Source organism: Phocoena sinus, chromosome 10, assembly GCF_008692025.1.
Source record: "Phocoena sinus isolate mPhoSin1 chromosome 10, mPhoSin1.pri, whole genome shotgun sequence".
Lineage (NCBI taxonomy): Eukaryota > Metazoa > Chordata > Mammalia > Artiodactyla > Phocoenidae > Phocoena > Phocoena sinus.
The window spans coordinates 93207347-93224093 of record NC_045772.1 but is presented as its reverse complement, the minus strand read 5'-3'; the positions used below and the strand labels follow the sequence as shown (position 1 = coordinate 93224093).

General features: G+C 46.3%; 1 protein-coding gene across 1 annotated transcript; it reads right to left on the bottom strand.

Annotated features, from left to right (window-relative positions):
* Window positions 1-3684: 3684 nt before the first annotated feature.
* On the bottom strand, window positions 3685-15837 carry GPRC5D (G protein-coupled receptor class C group 5 member D). Its single transcript, XM_032646979.1, is given in 7 exon segments — window positions 3685-3767; window positions 5102-5158; window positions 11235-11422; window positions 11424-11991; window positions 11994-12126; window positions 13134-13279; window positions 15825-15837. Coding segments are annotated over 7 exon segments (1188 nt in total).
* Window positions 15838-16747: the final 910 nt, after the last annotated feature.

Sequence of the window (16747 nt, the reverse complement as noted above, 5' to 3'; positions counted from 1 at the left end):
GTAGTTGTGCCTCGCGGGCTCAGTAGTTGTGGCTTACGGGCTCCAGAGCGCAGGCTCAGCAGCCGTGGCACACGGGCTTAGTTGCTCCGTGGCATGTGGGATCTTCCCAGACCAGGGCTCGAACCAGTGCCCCCCGCATTGACAGGTGGATTCGCAACCACTGTGCCACCAGGGGAGCCCCACAAATAGTTTTATCTCCTCTTTTAAGTGGCTCCTCATGGATCCCAACTTAGAAGACTATTGAGGTTTTTAGCTTTACGTGAATTGCTGCATAAACTCAAAAGAAATGGTATTTTCACTAAAATATTCTATAATTTCATAAAATTATATTTTCCTGGATTAATCTCTCCAGAGTAGGTCACTCATCGTGCATGCTATACCTTCCCTAGCTGCCCAGAGGATAATTCCCTGCCCACAGCATCTCACTGAGGGGGCAGACATATACAATCAAGTCTGCGCCACAAGACCAAGCCACACATAGCCGAATGGACCAATGGTGGGTACGGGATCCAAGGGCATCCAATCCACAGGCTGAATGTAAATGAAGAGGCTGGCCAAGGCAAAGGAGTACCCAATCGGAGACAATGATGATCAGCTGGCCCAAGCGGACTCCCTCTCAGGAATCTGACATATGGGGAGAGAATAAGTCAGCGGCTAGTGGGTGGATGGACATGTGAAGATACCACAAAAGGAAATAGTGAGGAAAGTATCAAAGTGGCTGAGGGGGATTGTGGGGCTGGGGCAGGAGACAACAGGGTCCACCCAACACCTGACAGTATTCCATCTCCATGAAGCCGGCGGCTATAGTGGGTTCCCGGAGGGAGTTTTCGCTCCCTCCTCCCACATGTAACCTTACGACTCCATTCCTGAAACAGCCTGAAGGAGATACTTTGCAACCTTACAACCCCCCAAATCTAACTAATATTAATGCATGGTCCAAAATTTGATAATATTGTGCTATAAACCTCGGAGGCAATTTGGTACAAAGAGGTTCAATTTTACCTTTACTGATTTTAGGGAAAACATTTTGGGAAACAATATTAGCCATCCTATGTGACTTTAATAGGTTGATTGACATTTGTCAGCTGACTTAAACACCTCTTACCTACAAAACTAAACAAAACAAAATTACGTTGAAGGTGTCATTGTCATCATTTTGGGGATAAAATCTAGGAGGATCAGTGATGATAGTTTTCCTCCAGAGCAGGTGTAAGCCTGCATGGCTTGCTGTTCTGTCTCAAATTAGGTTTCTTATGTGGTTTGTTGAATAGTATGCCACCGGTCAGAGCCTTAATGTTTAGACGTTTTCTGTTCTTTTATTACCAGTAAGGGCAGAAGGTCAAACTCTTTGGTCGTTCACCTAGGTGCTTGCTTGTGCTGAGAACATTGCTCAGGGCACAGATTTTAAAAGGGAGCAGGTCATCTGAGCGCAGCAGAAAAATACATGAAATCGCTGGAACACTGTGTAGAGGGTGAGCCCCTGAACAGCAGCTGGGGACCTGGATTCTAGTCGGTTCTGCCCCTAGCAAGCCATATTATCCTGGGCAAGTCCCTTTCCTTGTCTGTAAAAGGAGGTGTAACAGAGGAAGAACAGAACTAACACCCTGTAGAAACTGCCTCTCTCATTCTTCAGCCTGTGTATTCCATTACTTTAGCCTCGCACATCAAGAGTTAAACATTAGAGAAATGTCACTTGTACCCAAATAGTTCATTAAGTTCCTGAAGAAAGTTTCTATACCACGGACTGGATCTGAATTAGTTATGGCTATTACTTATAGACAAGTTCTCTTTCAGCCTAGAAACCTTGCAACTAAGCAGAGATAAGAATGGTAAAGTAAAAATCACTGCTAGCAACTTGAAGTTTTGCAGAAGCCTCGTGATCCAGCCTACGTGAGCAAGCAGAACAAAGTTATGCTTCCCTTGAAGGCCAGGTGGCCCCAAGAAGCCTGCAATCCACCTTTATCCTTTAATCTTGAACCTTTTCCCTCAGCATAAAAGAAGCCTGAATTCTATTCTGAGTTAAGATGGTCTTTAGGACATTAGCCCTCCATCTTCTCGGTGTTTTGACTTTCCGAATAAAGTTGCCGTTCTTTGCCCCAGCACTTCGTCTCTGGACCGATTGGGCTGCTGTGCTGTGAGCAGTATGTGTCTGGACTTGATAACAGAGGGAGTGGTGTTCCTGAAACTCTCTGCATTGTGTTATCTTCCCCCACGAAAAACGTAAGCCCCGTCAGAGCAGCGCTGTGTGCCTTGTCTGCCGAGGACTGAGTCCGAGGACAATTCCTGGTACCTTGCAGGTGCTCGGGAAATACTCATCCGTGCTGTGCACTGGTCATTAAAAGGGCTTTTTCTCCCGATATATGGAGTCTTAGTTTCTTTTCAAAGTGTTTTCACATAGCAGGCGCTCAACAGTCACTGGTCTGAAATATCACATTTGATTCTCAAGGGTGCACGCCGTACTTGTTAATACAGAAATACAGGCATGGAGAAGCCTGTAGAGTGAGAGAGGAGTGGCCTGAGAGTCAGAAGACCTGGCCCAATACAAACTACCGTGTGACTTTGGACAAGTCATTCCATTTCTCTGAGGCTCTGTTTTCTCATCTGCGAGGTGGGAGGCTGAATTAGACTCTAAAAACCCTTAGGGCAACACGCCTCTGATTCTGGTCCTGTTATACCTGTTATATCTAACAAATGGGTCTTAAGGATGTATATATCCACTGGGAAGGATGTGAAGCTGCATGAGGGATGAAGGAAAAGTAATTAGGGCAGAGGCATCAGTGCATTAGAAACATCAAGACAGGTGGACTCTCCTTTTCATGTACACCTGAAATCCTTTATGAGCAACAACTCGGGTGGCTCTTCCTTTGCTGTTTTTAGTTCATGAAAGCAGGTCATTGACCTCAGTCACATCGGCTGCCGTACTCACTGTCATGAGGGTGCTAACATCATGGGAGAAACCTGCCAGATTGCAAGCCCATGAGATGCACAATTGTGGGGATCCTGAGGGTTCTGCTGTAATTTTATTGCAAATTCTGGGTCAATCATATTTAGGGGCCCTTTATAAAAATGACTAGAGGGGTAATCCAGTACTAAGCTGCTACTGACATCTATAATTTGTCATATTAGCATGACCATAATTTCATCAAACTGAGGTCTTTCGGTCGCATTAGTAAGAGGTGCCAATTTGTCCTAGCATTACTAGGGAAGGGAATCTTTCAGTTACATGAATGAAGAAAGAGGGACTCCCCTGGTAGTCCAGTGGTTAAGAATCCGCCTTCCAATGCAGGAGAGGCGGGTTCGATCCCTGGTCGGGGAACTAAGATCCCACATGCCGTGGGGCAACTAAGCCTATGTGCCACAACTACTGAGCTCCAGCGCCGGAACAAAGATCCCGTGTGCCGGAACAAAGATCCCATGTGCAACTAGGACCCAACGCAGCCAAAAAAAAAAAAAAGAAAAAGAATGAAGAAAGAGACACATAGTCACAGTAGGGTGGCCAGCAAGATTGTAATTATGCTTGAAGGGGCAGTCTCCTGATGAAGGGTCCAGATGGATGGAGAGGACCGTGTGGAAGGGAAGGAAGGATGAGCCGATGTTTCGCTGGCAGATGGGCTTCCCGGTGGCCCATCAGGGCTACGTTAGGATGATCTGCTGGGTTTTCACTACCCATGTTTCCTGTGGACTTTATAATTCTGCATCTTGCTGAGGGCTTACTTTAGCCCAAGGGATGAAATCCTCCTGTGTGGGATCAACAGTCTGCAAAAGAAGAAATGCCATCATCAGCTTTCTGAGGCAACACAGGGGATAATACTCTCCAAAACTATGCTTGAAATATTATCATCTCACCATCATTTAATCTTTTGATAATAAAAAAAAGAAAAAAATGTTGAACCTATCCACATCACAACTACTTTACCATCTTCCCTCTTAGCCATTAATAAGAATGTTTTTGCAGGATTACTGGAAACTGAAAATAATCCGAGAAATTCTTGGTGGGGATACTAAAGATTTTCTCGTCCTGTAAAGGCCCTCTGGAGGATTAATTACAGCAAATGATATAGCTATGTCCTGGTCTGTGTGTCATTCCAGGAAAAGGCAAATTCTCAGATAACAGACCAGAGGGTTTAACCTAGTTACAGTTGCCTAGTACAGTTCATTGAACAAACAGCCTGAGCATGGCTTTCCCTCTCGGATCTTAGTGACTTGTGATCCTTATAATAAAACAATTGTGTCCCAAAGTGGTATTTTTAGCTGTTCGGATTTGTGTGTCTTCAAGCCATCACGGCACAAATCCAAGTTACTTCCAGTCCTACTCAGCAGTGTCCCTCTGTTTCTGCAGGCAAGGATTAAAATTGGTACACCCGGGCTTCCCTGGTGGCGCAGTGGTTGAGAGTCCGCCTGCCGATGCAGGGGACACGGGTTCGTGCCCCGGTCCGGGAAGATCCCACATGCCGCAGAGCGGCTGGGCCCGTGAGCCATGGCCGCTGAGCCTGCGTGTCCGGAGCCTGTGCTCCGCAACGGGAGAAGCCACAACAGGGAGAGGCCCCCGTACCATAAAAAAAAAATTAAAAAAATTGGTACACCCATCTGGGCATCCAGATGATGCTGACAGACGCAGCCCAGTTCTTGGGGCAGCCTGGGCTGCTGGAGCTAGACAGTGACTCAGAGAGGCAGCCAGCGTGGCCCAGAGGATACATTTATACAACTGATAATAAGAACAGATCTGACATTCATACATATTTATAATCCCCTGTTGTCCCCAAGGCAAAAAGCCGTGAGCTTGCATCTCTTCACCCTCACACAAACCCTTCAAGCTGCCTTTTCTTTCAGGGACATTCACCTGCAACAGAATATAGCGCCATGGGGGATTGGGAGGGCCTCCTGCAGAGGCAAAGGCATGATTTAGCTTTACTGCACTGCCCTGGTGTGGATTCAGTCTGGATGGCTCAAGCTCCCCATGCCTGGAGGGATGACCCTGCCCTGCCTCTCCTCGCTCAGCTCAGCCACTGGAGATGAAGACTGACTGCTCTCCTAAGGAAGGAGTGAGTTGCTCTCTGCTTCCCTGGAGAATGCAGATGAGCACATTTACCTGCTGCTGAATCGGGGGTACCATATTCAGTTACCGCTACACCCTCCTCAGCTCCATCACTGTCTCGGGCTGAAAGTCAAAGGAGGGAAGGGGCTGGCTTAGTGTCACGGATTCACCTGGAAACAGCACAGGAGGACTAAGAGACTCAATGACTTGCAAAGAGGCTCCTGACCCTTTGAAAAGGAAGTCTCCACTGAGGGTGTGTGTGTGTGTGTGTGTGTGTGTGTGTGTGTGTGTTTTAATCTGCGATTTTTTTTTTTTTTTTTTGCGGTACGCAGGCCTCTCACTGTTGTGGCCTCTCCCATTGCAGAGCACAGGCTCCGGACACGCAGGCTCAGTGGCCATGGCTCACGGGCCCAGCCACTCCGCGGCATGTGGGATCCTCCCGGACCGGGGCACGAACCCGTGTCCCCTGCCTCGGCAGGCAGACTCTCAACCACTGCGCCACCAGGGAAGCCCCTAATCTGTGATTTTTAAAGAGTGTTTTTAAAGCTTCTGAGGAAGGTTGCCTAGGGATCACATTCGTGTGCTCAGGAGAAGCACATCTGTGTTTAGTAACTGAAGAGACTGAAAGCTTATCATCACTTTCTACAGAAAGAGCATTAGCACGGGCTCAGGGTCTTGGCACCTTCGTGACCTTGGGCATCTCACTGTCTTCAGCAGTAGAATCAAAGGCCTTCACTGCATCATCTCTAAAGTCCCTTTAGGCTTGATACTCTGCAAGCTTTGGTTCAATTTTAAAAACCGGACATAGGGAATTCCCTGACGGTCCAGTTGTTCGGGCTCTGCACTTCCACTGCAGGGGGCATGGGTTTGACCCCTGATCTGGGAATTAAGATCCCGCAGGTTGGACTTCCCTGGTGGCGCAGTGGTTGAGAGTCCGCCTGCCGATGCAGGAGACACGGGTTCGTGCCCCGGTCCGGGAAGATGCCACATGCCGCGGAGCGGCTGGGCCCGTGAGCCATGGCCGCTGAGCCTGCGCATGCGGAGCCTGTGCTCCGCAATGGGAGAGGCCACAGCAGTGAGAGGCCTGCGTACCGCAAAAACAAAATAAAATAAGAAAGAAAGAAAAAAAAAAAAAAAAAAAAAAAAAAAAAGATCCCGCAGGCTGTGCCGTGTGGTCAAAAAAAAAAAAGAAAAGAAAAAAACTGGACATAATTTTTAAAGACCATTTTATACTGTCGTAGAATAATCACACATGGCTGTTTAATATCTGTCTCCTCAACAAGCCTGTAAGCTCTGTGAAGACAGGAGCTGTGTCTGTCTCTTAGACCAGGTCCCTGCTCGATACATAGCTGTCCTTCGATGGTCTGGGACGTAGCCGTGTCATTTTGTTCCTGCTTGGTGGCTGCAGCGCTGAGAGCATGGACTGTTCTGCCCTCTCACTTGTTAGCTGCGTTACCTGCGGTCAAGTTCCTTAATGTTTTGTTGCCCCTGTTTCCTGATGGGAGTTTCCTGTTGATCATAATAGTCAATCTATCTCGTACGGTTGCTTTGAAGATTAAACCTATCAATATCTATAAAGCCCTTGGAATAGGACATGAAGTATAGAAAGCACCACAGTGCTTCCCTTTGTATCTTATTATTGGCGGTGGTGTTGGTGGTATAGTTATAATTGATGCTCCGACATCCTTCTCCTACTGGTGTTTTTTAGAGGGATTGAATCCTGTGAAGATAAAACATTCTTCTTTCAGCAGAAATGAGCTGAATCCTTGGTTTAACTTTGTTCCTTGCAGCATAACAAGACTCCTTCCCACTCAGCCCCTTGGTAACCCGTGTTCCTCCAATAGTCTCATCAGACCAGATCATAAATCAGAGAAGCCTAATTCTCCAACTTGAGTTATTGTTCATGAATTTACCAAACCGTCGAGTGTTTCTCTCTATTAATCCTGCCACCAGCTCCTGGTATGGATCCGAGTTGAGTAAGTAAGACCTTACATTGATACCTGGAGGGGGCAGGGACACTATGACCATCACTTCACTACAAAGAGCCTGAGCTCCCAGAGGTTGGGGAGCTTGGTTGGGTCTCAACGTTGGTAAGAAGCAGAGCTGAGCCTCAAAGACAGGGCATGTGAGGACAGGGTCTGCACCCTTTCTGCTGTCACCCAAGCATAATGACAAGGAGAATGTCATTATCCTTGCCTGGTCTGTCCTCACACCAAGCAAATCTTGCCCAGACCACGTCTTCTTCTGTACTTTACGCCAGTTCACTCTTTGTGACCTGCAGCTCTAGAGGGTGACAGAGAGGTTTTCAGGCTTGTCCCCCTGAAAGAACAAACAAAACTGACACTGCCTGGGACCATCCAAATTTGGTTTCTCCTAGTAAGGTGGGCACCTTGAAGCAAAAAATGTTGAGAATTGTCCAAAAAAAGGCTATGTTTGCCAGAACTTGGTATGCCTGGTACTTGCTGTAAGGAAAACAATCTGAAGGACCTCTGTTTGCAAGAACATTTTTCTCTCGTTTTACATCATTTGATATTCATTGACCCATTTTTACATTTCATAGCCTCATTATTTCTGTCTTAATACCTTCAAAAAATGATACTAGATTTGTCTGTAGATATTTAAACACAGGATAGAAAAAATGCCCACAATTATGTGATCCTTTAAAATATACAGGGGTCTTGATATAACAATATTCTAATTCATCTAAAACAGATAAAGCAGACAATAATTAGAACAGGAGTTTCCCTTCATAAACAAAGATTCATGGCTGATATTCTATATTTAAGGTGTTTGAAAATTATATCACATTTAAAATTCTCAGTTAAAAGAGCAATTGATTTTAAAAGTTCAATCAGTCTACAGTTTTTTTTTGCGGTACACGGGCCTCTCACTGTTGTGGCCTCTCCCGTTGTGGAGCACAGGCTCCGGACATGCAGGCTCAGCGGCCATGGCTCACGGGCCCAGCCGCTCTGCGGCATGTGGGATCTTCCCGGACCGGGGCACGAACCCGTGTCCCCTGCATCGGCAGGCGGACTCTCAACCACTGCGCCACCAGTGAAGCCCCAGTCTACAGTTTTTAAGAAACACATTTATAACATGGGGCAAGGAATATTTATACCCATTTGTTTGGTGTTTTGTAGTAATATACCTGATTTCATTTTCATTCTCCATCAAGATGTTTTTATATCTTCGAACTAAGTCCCTAAGCCACTTCCGAGAGATAAAGACTAATCTTTTGAAAGACTTCCAAGGAAATGAAGTCCTTAATCCGCTTTGCTCATCTATTTCAGTGTGTACCAACTCTTAGTTTCGTATTTAATCTAAATGCTTTGTGCTTCGATTTGAGTCTATTTCCACCCTTCGTCTTTAGCTGGAGACAGAAAGCAGGACAGCAGCCTCTTGGAGAGAGGTATTCATACGTGTGAAATTCCCTGCTAATCCCCTCTTGTCTAACTCTTCTTTCAACTGAATAATTCTGGTCTCACAACCCAGTGGTAAATCAAATAATTATATGACTGGAGTCATAGCTATTAATCAGAAGAGTCACATGACAGATGCACGCCTCATGGACTGTTGTGTTTCAGTACAGAATTTAGAGAGAACCTGAATGTCCATGAGAAAGACACATAGAGCTTAAGAACTGCCATCTCAGTTTCATTGTCCTAACCTTTCCACGTAGGTGTGACGTTATAACCTCTTCATCATCTCTGTGGTTTTCCACCCAGCCTCTCCCACACTTCTCATCAGTGGATCTCAGTGCTGGAAAGGGTATTCTTGTCAGAGACTGACAGGTGCTGAGAACAATGGCCTGGTTGTTCCCGCTGACCACTTGTCTGTTTACACAGCACTAAGATTGTTTCTCGGGCAAACAAAAACAGACAGCCGTGAGCTGCGCTCCCACTGTCAGCTCATGACCTACAGCAACACTTAGGATTTTTTTTTGTTACTGTTATTATACTGTACTGGTCTGACTCTTATTTATTTTGTATCTCTTTGTATGTTTTTCCTAGCTGGGTGTCATCCTGTACTTTTTCTTTCTTTTTAATCATTCTTCTAAATATTATTATTTTTTTTTTTTTTTTTTTCGGTACGCGGGCCTCTCACTGTTGTGGCCTCTCCCATCGCGGAGCACAGGCTCCGGACACGCAGGCTCAGCGGCCATGGCTCACGGGCCCAGCCGCTCCGCGGCATGTGGGATCTTCCCGGACCGGGGCACGAACCCGTGTCCCCTGCATCGGCAGGCGGACTCTCAACCACTGCGCCACCAGGGAAGCCCAATTCTTCTAATTTTTGATATTTGTACTTTTTCTAGGTGACCTAAATTCTGATTTCCTTCTCTAAGCTTAAGTTTCTGGTTATTCTGCCTAGTTTTGGAGAGCAACCTATATGTTCTTTTCTACACTATCGATTTTTTTTCTGCCACAAAATATTGAGCTACGTTGACAATGACTATCACTGGCAGAAATGGATTTTCTAACCATGCTCCAGTAATAAGGATAGTTATAAGGAAACACTGTGCTTTTGAAAGCTCTTGCTTTTCCACTAAGACACTTCTTAGAACACTTTAAACACCTGCCTGGTCTTTTGGGCGTATGGAAAATTGATCATTACAAGTCCCAGTGGGTTTTGGGTATTATGAAACTCTAAGAACTTTCTCTCTCTCTCTCTGACTTTTGTTTCCTGGAAACATAACAGCAACAAAGCAAACAGAAGAAGTTTTATCCCATTTTTCGGTGAGAACTATAAGAAGTAGTTTCAAGAAAGATAGACCCGGGCTTCCCTGGTGGCGCAGTGGTTGAGAGTCTGCCTGCCGATGCAGGGGACACGGGTTCGTACCCCGGTCCGGGAGGATCCCACATGCCGCGGAGCGGCTGGGCCTGTGAGCCATGGCCGCTGAGCCTGCGCGTCCGGAGCCTGTGCTCCGCAACGGGAGAGGCCACGGCAATGAGAGGCCCGCATACTGCAAAAAAAAAAAAAAAAAAAGAAAGAAAGACAGACTCTGCAATTCTGCCCCAAACCTCACATCATCAAAAGCAATGAAAAACTCTTAAAAGAAGGATGTATAGTGTCAATTTCCAACTCGTGGTCAACTGAACTGAAAAGAATTAATGGATGCTTCCCTCTGAACAGGATTGAGTTTGAGTATGTAATTAGCCATAGATTACAGCTCAGAAAAGTGTCTGATTTAAAAGGAAACCTTCTATTAATGTTTTTGAGCCTGGTGAGTATAATGTGCGTGATACAATATATAATATAACATCATCTTTGCACATTAGAAATACACCGTGAGAAATCAGATGCCTATTAAGACATAAAATCTGATGTAAAACTGTGATGCTGGGTTATGAATAATAGGCCAGATATTTCAGACAGGGATCAATGAGTTTTGACGTATTTCCAGATAACTGAAATTAGCCACTAATTCCCCCGGTTTATTGGGGTCCAAGCCTCCCTGTTATCGTGGATAATATATTTTATTCTTTAACGGTACACAGTCAGGTGGCTTGGTCTTATATAAGGATACAAATCCGACCTAGAAATTATGAGGAAAATGTCACATAAGCAAGTTCTTTATTTCTATTAATGATTACGCATCTGAGACTCTAGCTCACAATTCTGACTTCATGGCTCATCCTGCCACTTTGTGTAAACCTCGAAGGCTTTCAAGGAGTGAATGATTTACAAAGTAGGAATCCAGAAGTTGTTGGGCTTCGAGACTCTAATGAGGTGATGAGTCGTGCAGATCGGTCTGTTATGATATTTGGGCAAGTCGGCTTTGAGACTTAAATTTGAAAAACGTCAGTCACCGGTGCCAGGGTTGCACTTGCACTTGATGGCCAAAACATCTGCACTTAGCACGGTGTGTCATGCAATGGCATGGCCCAAGCCTAATTTGGGGCTGGTTAACTCATTTTATAGTGGGTGCCTTTCTTTATCCAGCACGAATACTCAGAGCCACACCCTTTCTATTTAGGGCCTTTGAGTCATTTCTGTCTTGGCCTCTCCCCATAAATCTCTGTATTTCGGAGGAACTGATTATTTAGAAAAGTTTAACCTTGACTCTGAGTGTCCCCGTCTCCAGGCTTGAGCTATGTCGTCACCCACCTAAATTCTGACCGTTCCCTTTTCTTTCCTCTTGCCCTGTTTTTTCTCCTGCTTCTCTTACGGGAGAGCCTCCCCAAGCTCCCCAGGCAAGTACCTCTTGAGAGTTGCTGATTTTCCGCTCTGAAGCTGCGTTCCTAAGCTGGGAGTGGGCAGGCATTGCCTTGCAGAGGGCAATCCTGCTGACACGATCTATAGACAAAGCACAGCTCTGGTATGATGTACAGCAGCAGGAAAACCCATGCGTCGGTGACCAGGGCGATGCAGAGGACAGGGTCGTCCCATTGGGCTGTCTCTCGTGAGCATGGAGATCCACACCACCCAGATAATGATGGAGATGAGCACGGAGAGGAAGATGAGCCTTCCGTGCCGCTTCCAGTTCTCACACGGCCCACAGAAGGCGGCTTTGGAGACGAAGAACGTGAGGGCCAGCAGGAAGAGGACGTAAACCAGGAGGACCGCGAAGTCCACGTTGAGTTGACAGGGTGTCATATCCATAAACATCGTACCCCTGGTCATGATGAGAGTCACATACTCAGTGGCGATGATCGCCTGCAACAGGCTGACACCAACAGCAATGCACAGAATCGTCGTCCAAGAGGAGGACCCTTGACCCCAGACCAGCTTCACCAGGTTGGAGGCATGAGTCCAGAGGCACGAGAAACAGACAGCAAAGAGGACCCCGAAGAGAAAGTAGCGGATGGGGGCAGTCTGCTTGCTGAGCTGGATGAGGGAGGCAAAAGCAAGGCTGAGGAGCCCCAGCGCACCCAGGAGGAAGAGGAACTGGGTGGGGAGGACATTCCACTGGCTGCGGTCTTGAACCCTTCTCGTGAGGAAGAGAAATGCCAGGGTGGCAAAACTGTAACTGCTATGTCAATTACTGCCAGGGACTGCGGAACAATGCCCCATGCTCCCGTGGTGTCACAGAGGAAGTAATAGTCCCCAGTGGACTCTTTGCAGTCCTCATACGTGGTGACTTGTAGGTGGACCTCACGAGAATGGTCTTTTGCTCCCGTGCAAAAAAAAAGGAACAAACATAACTTCATAACTTTACCTGCACCCTCAAGAACCCCTGTTGGGTAGTCTTGGGCAGGACACTATAATGTCTCTGATTCCCACATGAAGACACCTGGACCTACTGAATGAAATAGCTCAAAACTATCAACCCCTCCAAACTATCCTAGCTCTATCCTGCTGGGAAAGGAGAACCATCTTCGCTTAGGGGCTCCAGATAACTCATGAATTTTCACGTCATAATTTCCACCAAGGCTTTTTGAGGGCTAAGGCAGGATCTTTTTCATAAAAAGCGGGCATGTGACAACGTTCGCATGATGGTTAGGACTCCAGTTATAGCAGGCTCCAGGACAAGGGTTGTCAACATTACTGGACCATTTGATCATTCAAGACATGAGGCACTGCTCGAAGGAGACAGGCAGATGATTTTTCCCAGTCATTTTTTTTTTTTTTTTTTTTTTTTTTTTTTATGCGTTACGCGGGCCTCTCACTGTTGTGGCCTCTCCCGTTGCGGAGGACAGGCTCCGGACGCGCAGGCTCAGCGGCCATGGCTCACGGGCCCAGCCGCTCCGCGGCATGTGGGATCCTCCCAGACCGGGGCACGAACCCGTGTCCCCTGCATCGGCAGGCGGACTCTCAACCACTGCGCCACCAGGGAAGCCCTCCCAGTCATTTTAATGACTCTTCCTTCTTTTAATTCAAGTCAATCCAAGACAGCGCATCACAGTTAAATACCCACTGCTGGTCTGTCGAAGAATTTTACAAAACGGTCTCTGCCTTCGATTAACTTTTTGGAGAGTTTAGCACCAAACTCTACGCCTTGCCTGGGGTTGTCTAGAAAAACATCACATATATTCATTTGGAAACAAGTGCCTTGCAGCTGAATACCCCTAGCTCTACTCCCCTTCAGCTATTCCCAAGCCAGCTACCTGAAGTGACCCAGGCTGACAGCTGAGGGCATGACCCCTTCAGTCCCACTTACCTCCTCTGTGTGCACGCTGGAGGCTGAGACTGTAGTGGCTGCGAGGTTGTAACTGCCAATGAGTAAGAAGGAGACAACCTCAGCGTCTTTAATCTGTCCCCAAACGGGCAGAAGGATGGAGGCCCGCACTCGGGTTCCTGCAGGGCCTACAAAGGGGTGTGGCTTTAGGAAAGACCGCCCCCTCCCCACAGCCACCGATGTGACTTGGAGGCTGCGAGAGGCCCTCTGTTGGGCTCACGTGAGGACACTTCGTTCTTCTTCTGACCTGCTCCCTAAAAAGCCATCTCCAGTCTTCCCCACATCTTGATCATAAGATCCAAAAAAGCATCCATCCCAGAGGAATAAGACGTTTACTGGGCCATAAAGAAGGGTTACACACATTAAAAGGGCCAGTGGTTGGCATCACTGTGAATTAGGGGAAATTTGTCTTCTCTGCTCTGCCCGTTTCTTTTCCTCTCCTGTGGAGGTGCTTCCTCAGGCTTCGGCTGCCCATCAAGTGGGGTCCCTACCTGGACCAGCTCTTCCAGGATTGCCAAAGCCTTTGGTATAATTTCCCACTCTCCTTGCTCTCCTCACCCCCATCAGAACGTACTCTTTCTGGGTCTCATTCCATTGGGGCTTTCCCAGGGCCCAAGATAGACGAACTTGCAGTTAAAAGTTCCAGCTGATATTGGTATAACATATTCTTTTTCTCTGTGGTGACGTATAATAGAGCGTGCAGTACAGGGTCCAGGCTATACTGACTGCAGGCCACCCCCCAAGCTCCCCTTCAAATTTACTTGACTCCTTGGTTCTTTTCCTGGATATTTGCCTTTTAAAAAAAAATGTTTGGGGCTTCCCTGGTGGCGCAGTGGTTGGGAGTCCGCCTGCCGATGCAGGGGACGCGGGTTCGTGCCCCGGTCTGGGAGGATCCCACGTGCCGCGGAGCGGCTGGGCCCGTGAGCCATGGCCGCTGGGCCTGCGCGTCCGGAGCCTGTCCTCCGCAACGGGAGAGGCCGCAACGGTGAGAGGCCCGCGTAACGCATAAAAAAAAAAAAAAAAAAAAAAAAAAAAAAAAAAAAAAAAATGTTTGGAGGTTTTCCTTGCTTTCATTTTTTAAATGAACTATTATTTTAATTTTACTTTAAAAATTTTTTTTATCGGGGTATAGTTGATTTACAATGTTGTGTTAGTTTGTGCTGTACGGCAAAGTGAATCAGTTATACACATACATATATCCACTCTTTTTTTAGATTCCTTTCCCGTATAGGTTATTACAGAGTATTGAGTAGAGTTCCCTGTGCTAGACATTAGGTCCCTATTAGTTATCTACAATTAATTTTTAAAAATCGAAGTATAGTTGATTTACAATGTTATGTTAGATTCTGGTGTACAGCAAAGCGGTTCAGAGATATATATATCTTTGCTGTTTGTATATATTCTTTTTCATGTTCTTTTCTGTTATGGCTTATTACAGGGTATTGAATATACGGATATTTGCATTTGACAGAGGACTCCTGAAGACCCCAATCAGTGCTTGTTAGTGTGGTCTCAAGTGTCCCTGTGATCTGGCCCCTCCCTCCCCCATCCAACCATATTTCCTTCAGGTCTGCTGACCCTGTGTTTTGTTCAGGTTGGTTTTCTCGCTCCCATCTGCTTGCCTTCTCTTAGGGGTTGTCCCTGTCCTGTACTGCCTTTTGCTTTCCTCCCACTTATCCTCTGTGCTCAATTCTCATTGATCCTGCTTCCTACCCAAATATACTTTCCCTACCTCTGAGGTCTAGTTCATCTTACCTCCTCTGTGAGCTTCCCTGATCACTCTGGCCCTCACTCATCACTCCTGCCAGGAACTCTACAACGTGTAGGGTCTGTGCTGTCCAAAATTATGGAAATAATATTTTCTTCCCATTTTATTTGTATTAATCAATTTATTAATAGCTATAAGCAATAAATGAATTTAAATAATACATCTATTAATTACTTTTATTTGTAATGGTCTCATCCCCTTGATTAGACTTGTAGTTGCTTGGGGGTTAGGCTCCACATTTTATGTCCCCATAGCACCTGGCCCTGTGGGGAGCACCTCCTAGGTGATGGATGGGTTGATTAATTGAAGGATTCTAATGATAGAATTCCAAGCCATGTGAAGTTACTTTTTAGCAGTGTGGTTTTCCAACCAATGCTTTAAATGGAAACCACCTGCAAATAAATCAGAATCTTAACAAACCCTGGACAAATTCATTCTGCAGTGGTGTTCTATCATATAAAGGCTCTTTAACTTTATTTTTAAAAACTTATTTATCTATTTATTTATGACTGCATTAGGTCTTTGTTGCTGTGCACGGGCTTTCTCTAGTTGAGGTGAGCGGGGGCTACTTTTCTTTGTGGTGCGCGGGCTTCTCATTGCGGTGGCTTCTCTTGTTGTGGAGCATGGGCTCTAGGCACGCGGGCTTCAGTAGTTGTGGCACGTGGGCTCAGCAGTTGTGGCTTGCGGGCTCTAGAGCGCAGGCTCAGTAGTTGTGGCGCACGGGCTTAGTTGCTCCACAGCATGTGGGATCTTCCCGGACCAGGGCTCGAACCTGTGTCCCCTGCATTGGCAGGCGGATTCTTAACCACTGCGCCATCAGGGAAGTCCCAAGATTCCTTAACTTTAAAAAGCTTTTTTTTCCTCTGAGAGAAGATGATTCTAGGAAGAAGAGTCCTCCCCTTTACTTGCTTTGGGCATAATCACGGTCTGTCTGAAGCTGTAAAAGCTAATCTAAAGTTTACGTTAAGCGTAAAGGAATTCTCCAGATGCTAAAATGTGACATCCAGGAGGATTCACTCAAAGACCCTGTGAGCTGTAAAATTGCTGTTAGGAGACCAACAGGAAGATTTCCCATTTAATTCTTCCAAGAGGACTATTTTGGTGACCCTGTCTCTCCTCCCACCCAGTTCTGACTGGCCTTTGGTCACGGCATTCCTCATTGTTGTGAGGTTTGAGTTCCTGGTGTGCTAGTCTGCTAAGGAGATTCCTCCTGACCCCCTGATGGCTTGAGGCAGGTGAATTAATGAGTTAAAGACAACAAAGCCCTATGAGCACCTTAGATAAAAGAACTGTCACAGGTACTAATTATTGTTATTTTAAAATCTGGAGTCATAGAATTAGCCTATCTGCTCTGGGCCCTAAGGAAACGAGAGCTTCCTTTGCCTACACACATCCAAATTACTCACACCTCCTTACTTTTGTCTTTTATGTGGTGACAGCACCACACCAAACAGCTCAGATATGGCTTTGATAAATCAAATTATACTGATTACAACGAGTCCACTGAAAAGGGAGATAAAACAGTCAAGAGGCCAAACGCCTTTTGCCAAACATCTATTTGCATTGTTTCCTTCTCCCAGAAACAGAGCTGGAGGGAATGTTAGAGGTGACCTAGTCTAACCCTTTCATTAATAATAATAATAAGGAAGCCACCATTGTAACATGAGGAACGGAAGCAGAGGCCCAGAGTGACAAAGGGACATGCCCAAGGTGTGGAATGTTAGAGGGAGACAACCAGCAGTTGTCTGACTCCTGGTCCCATTCTTGCTGCTGTACCAGGTTGCTTTCCTGACACTTCTCACCTCATGAGGACAGGCCCTAAGAGAGA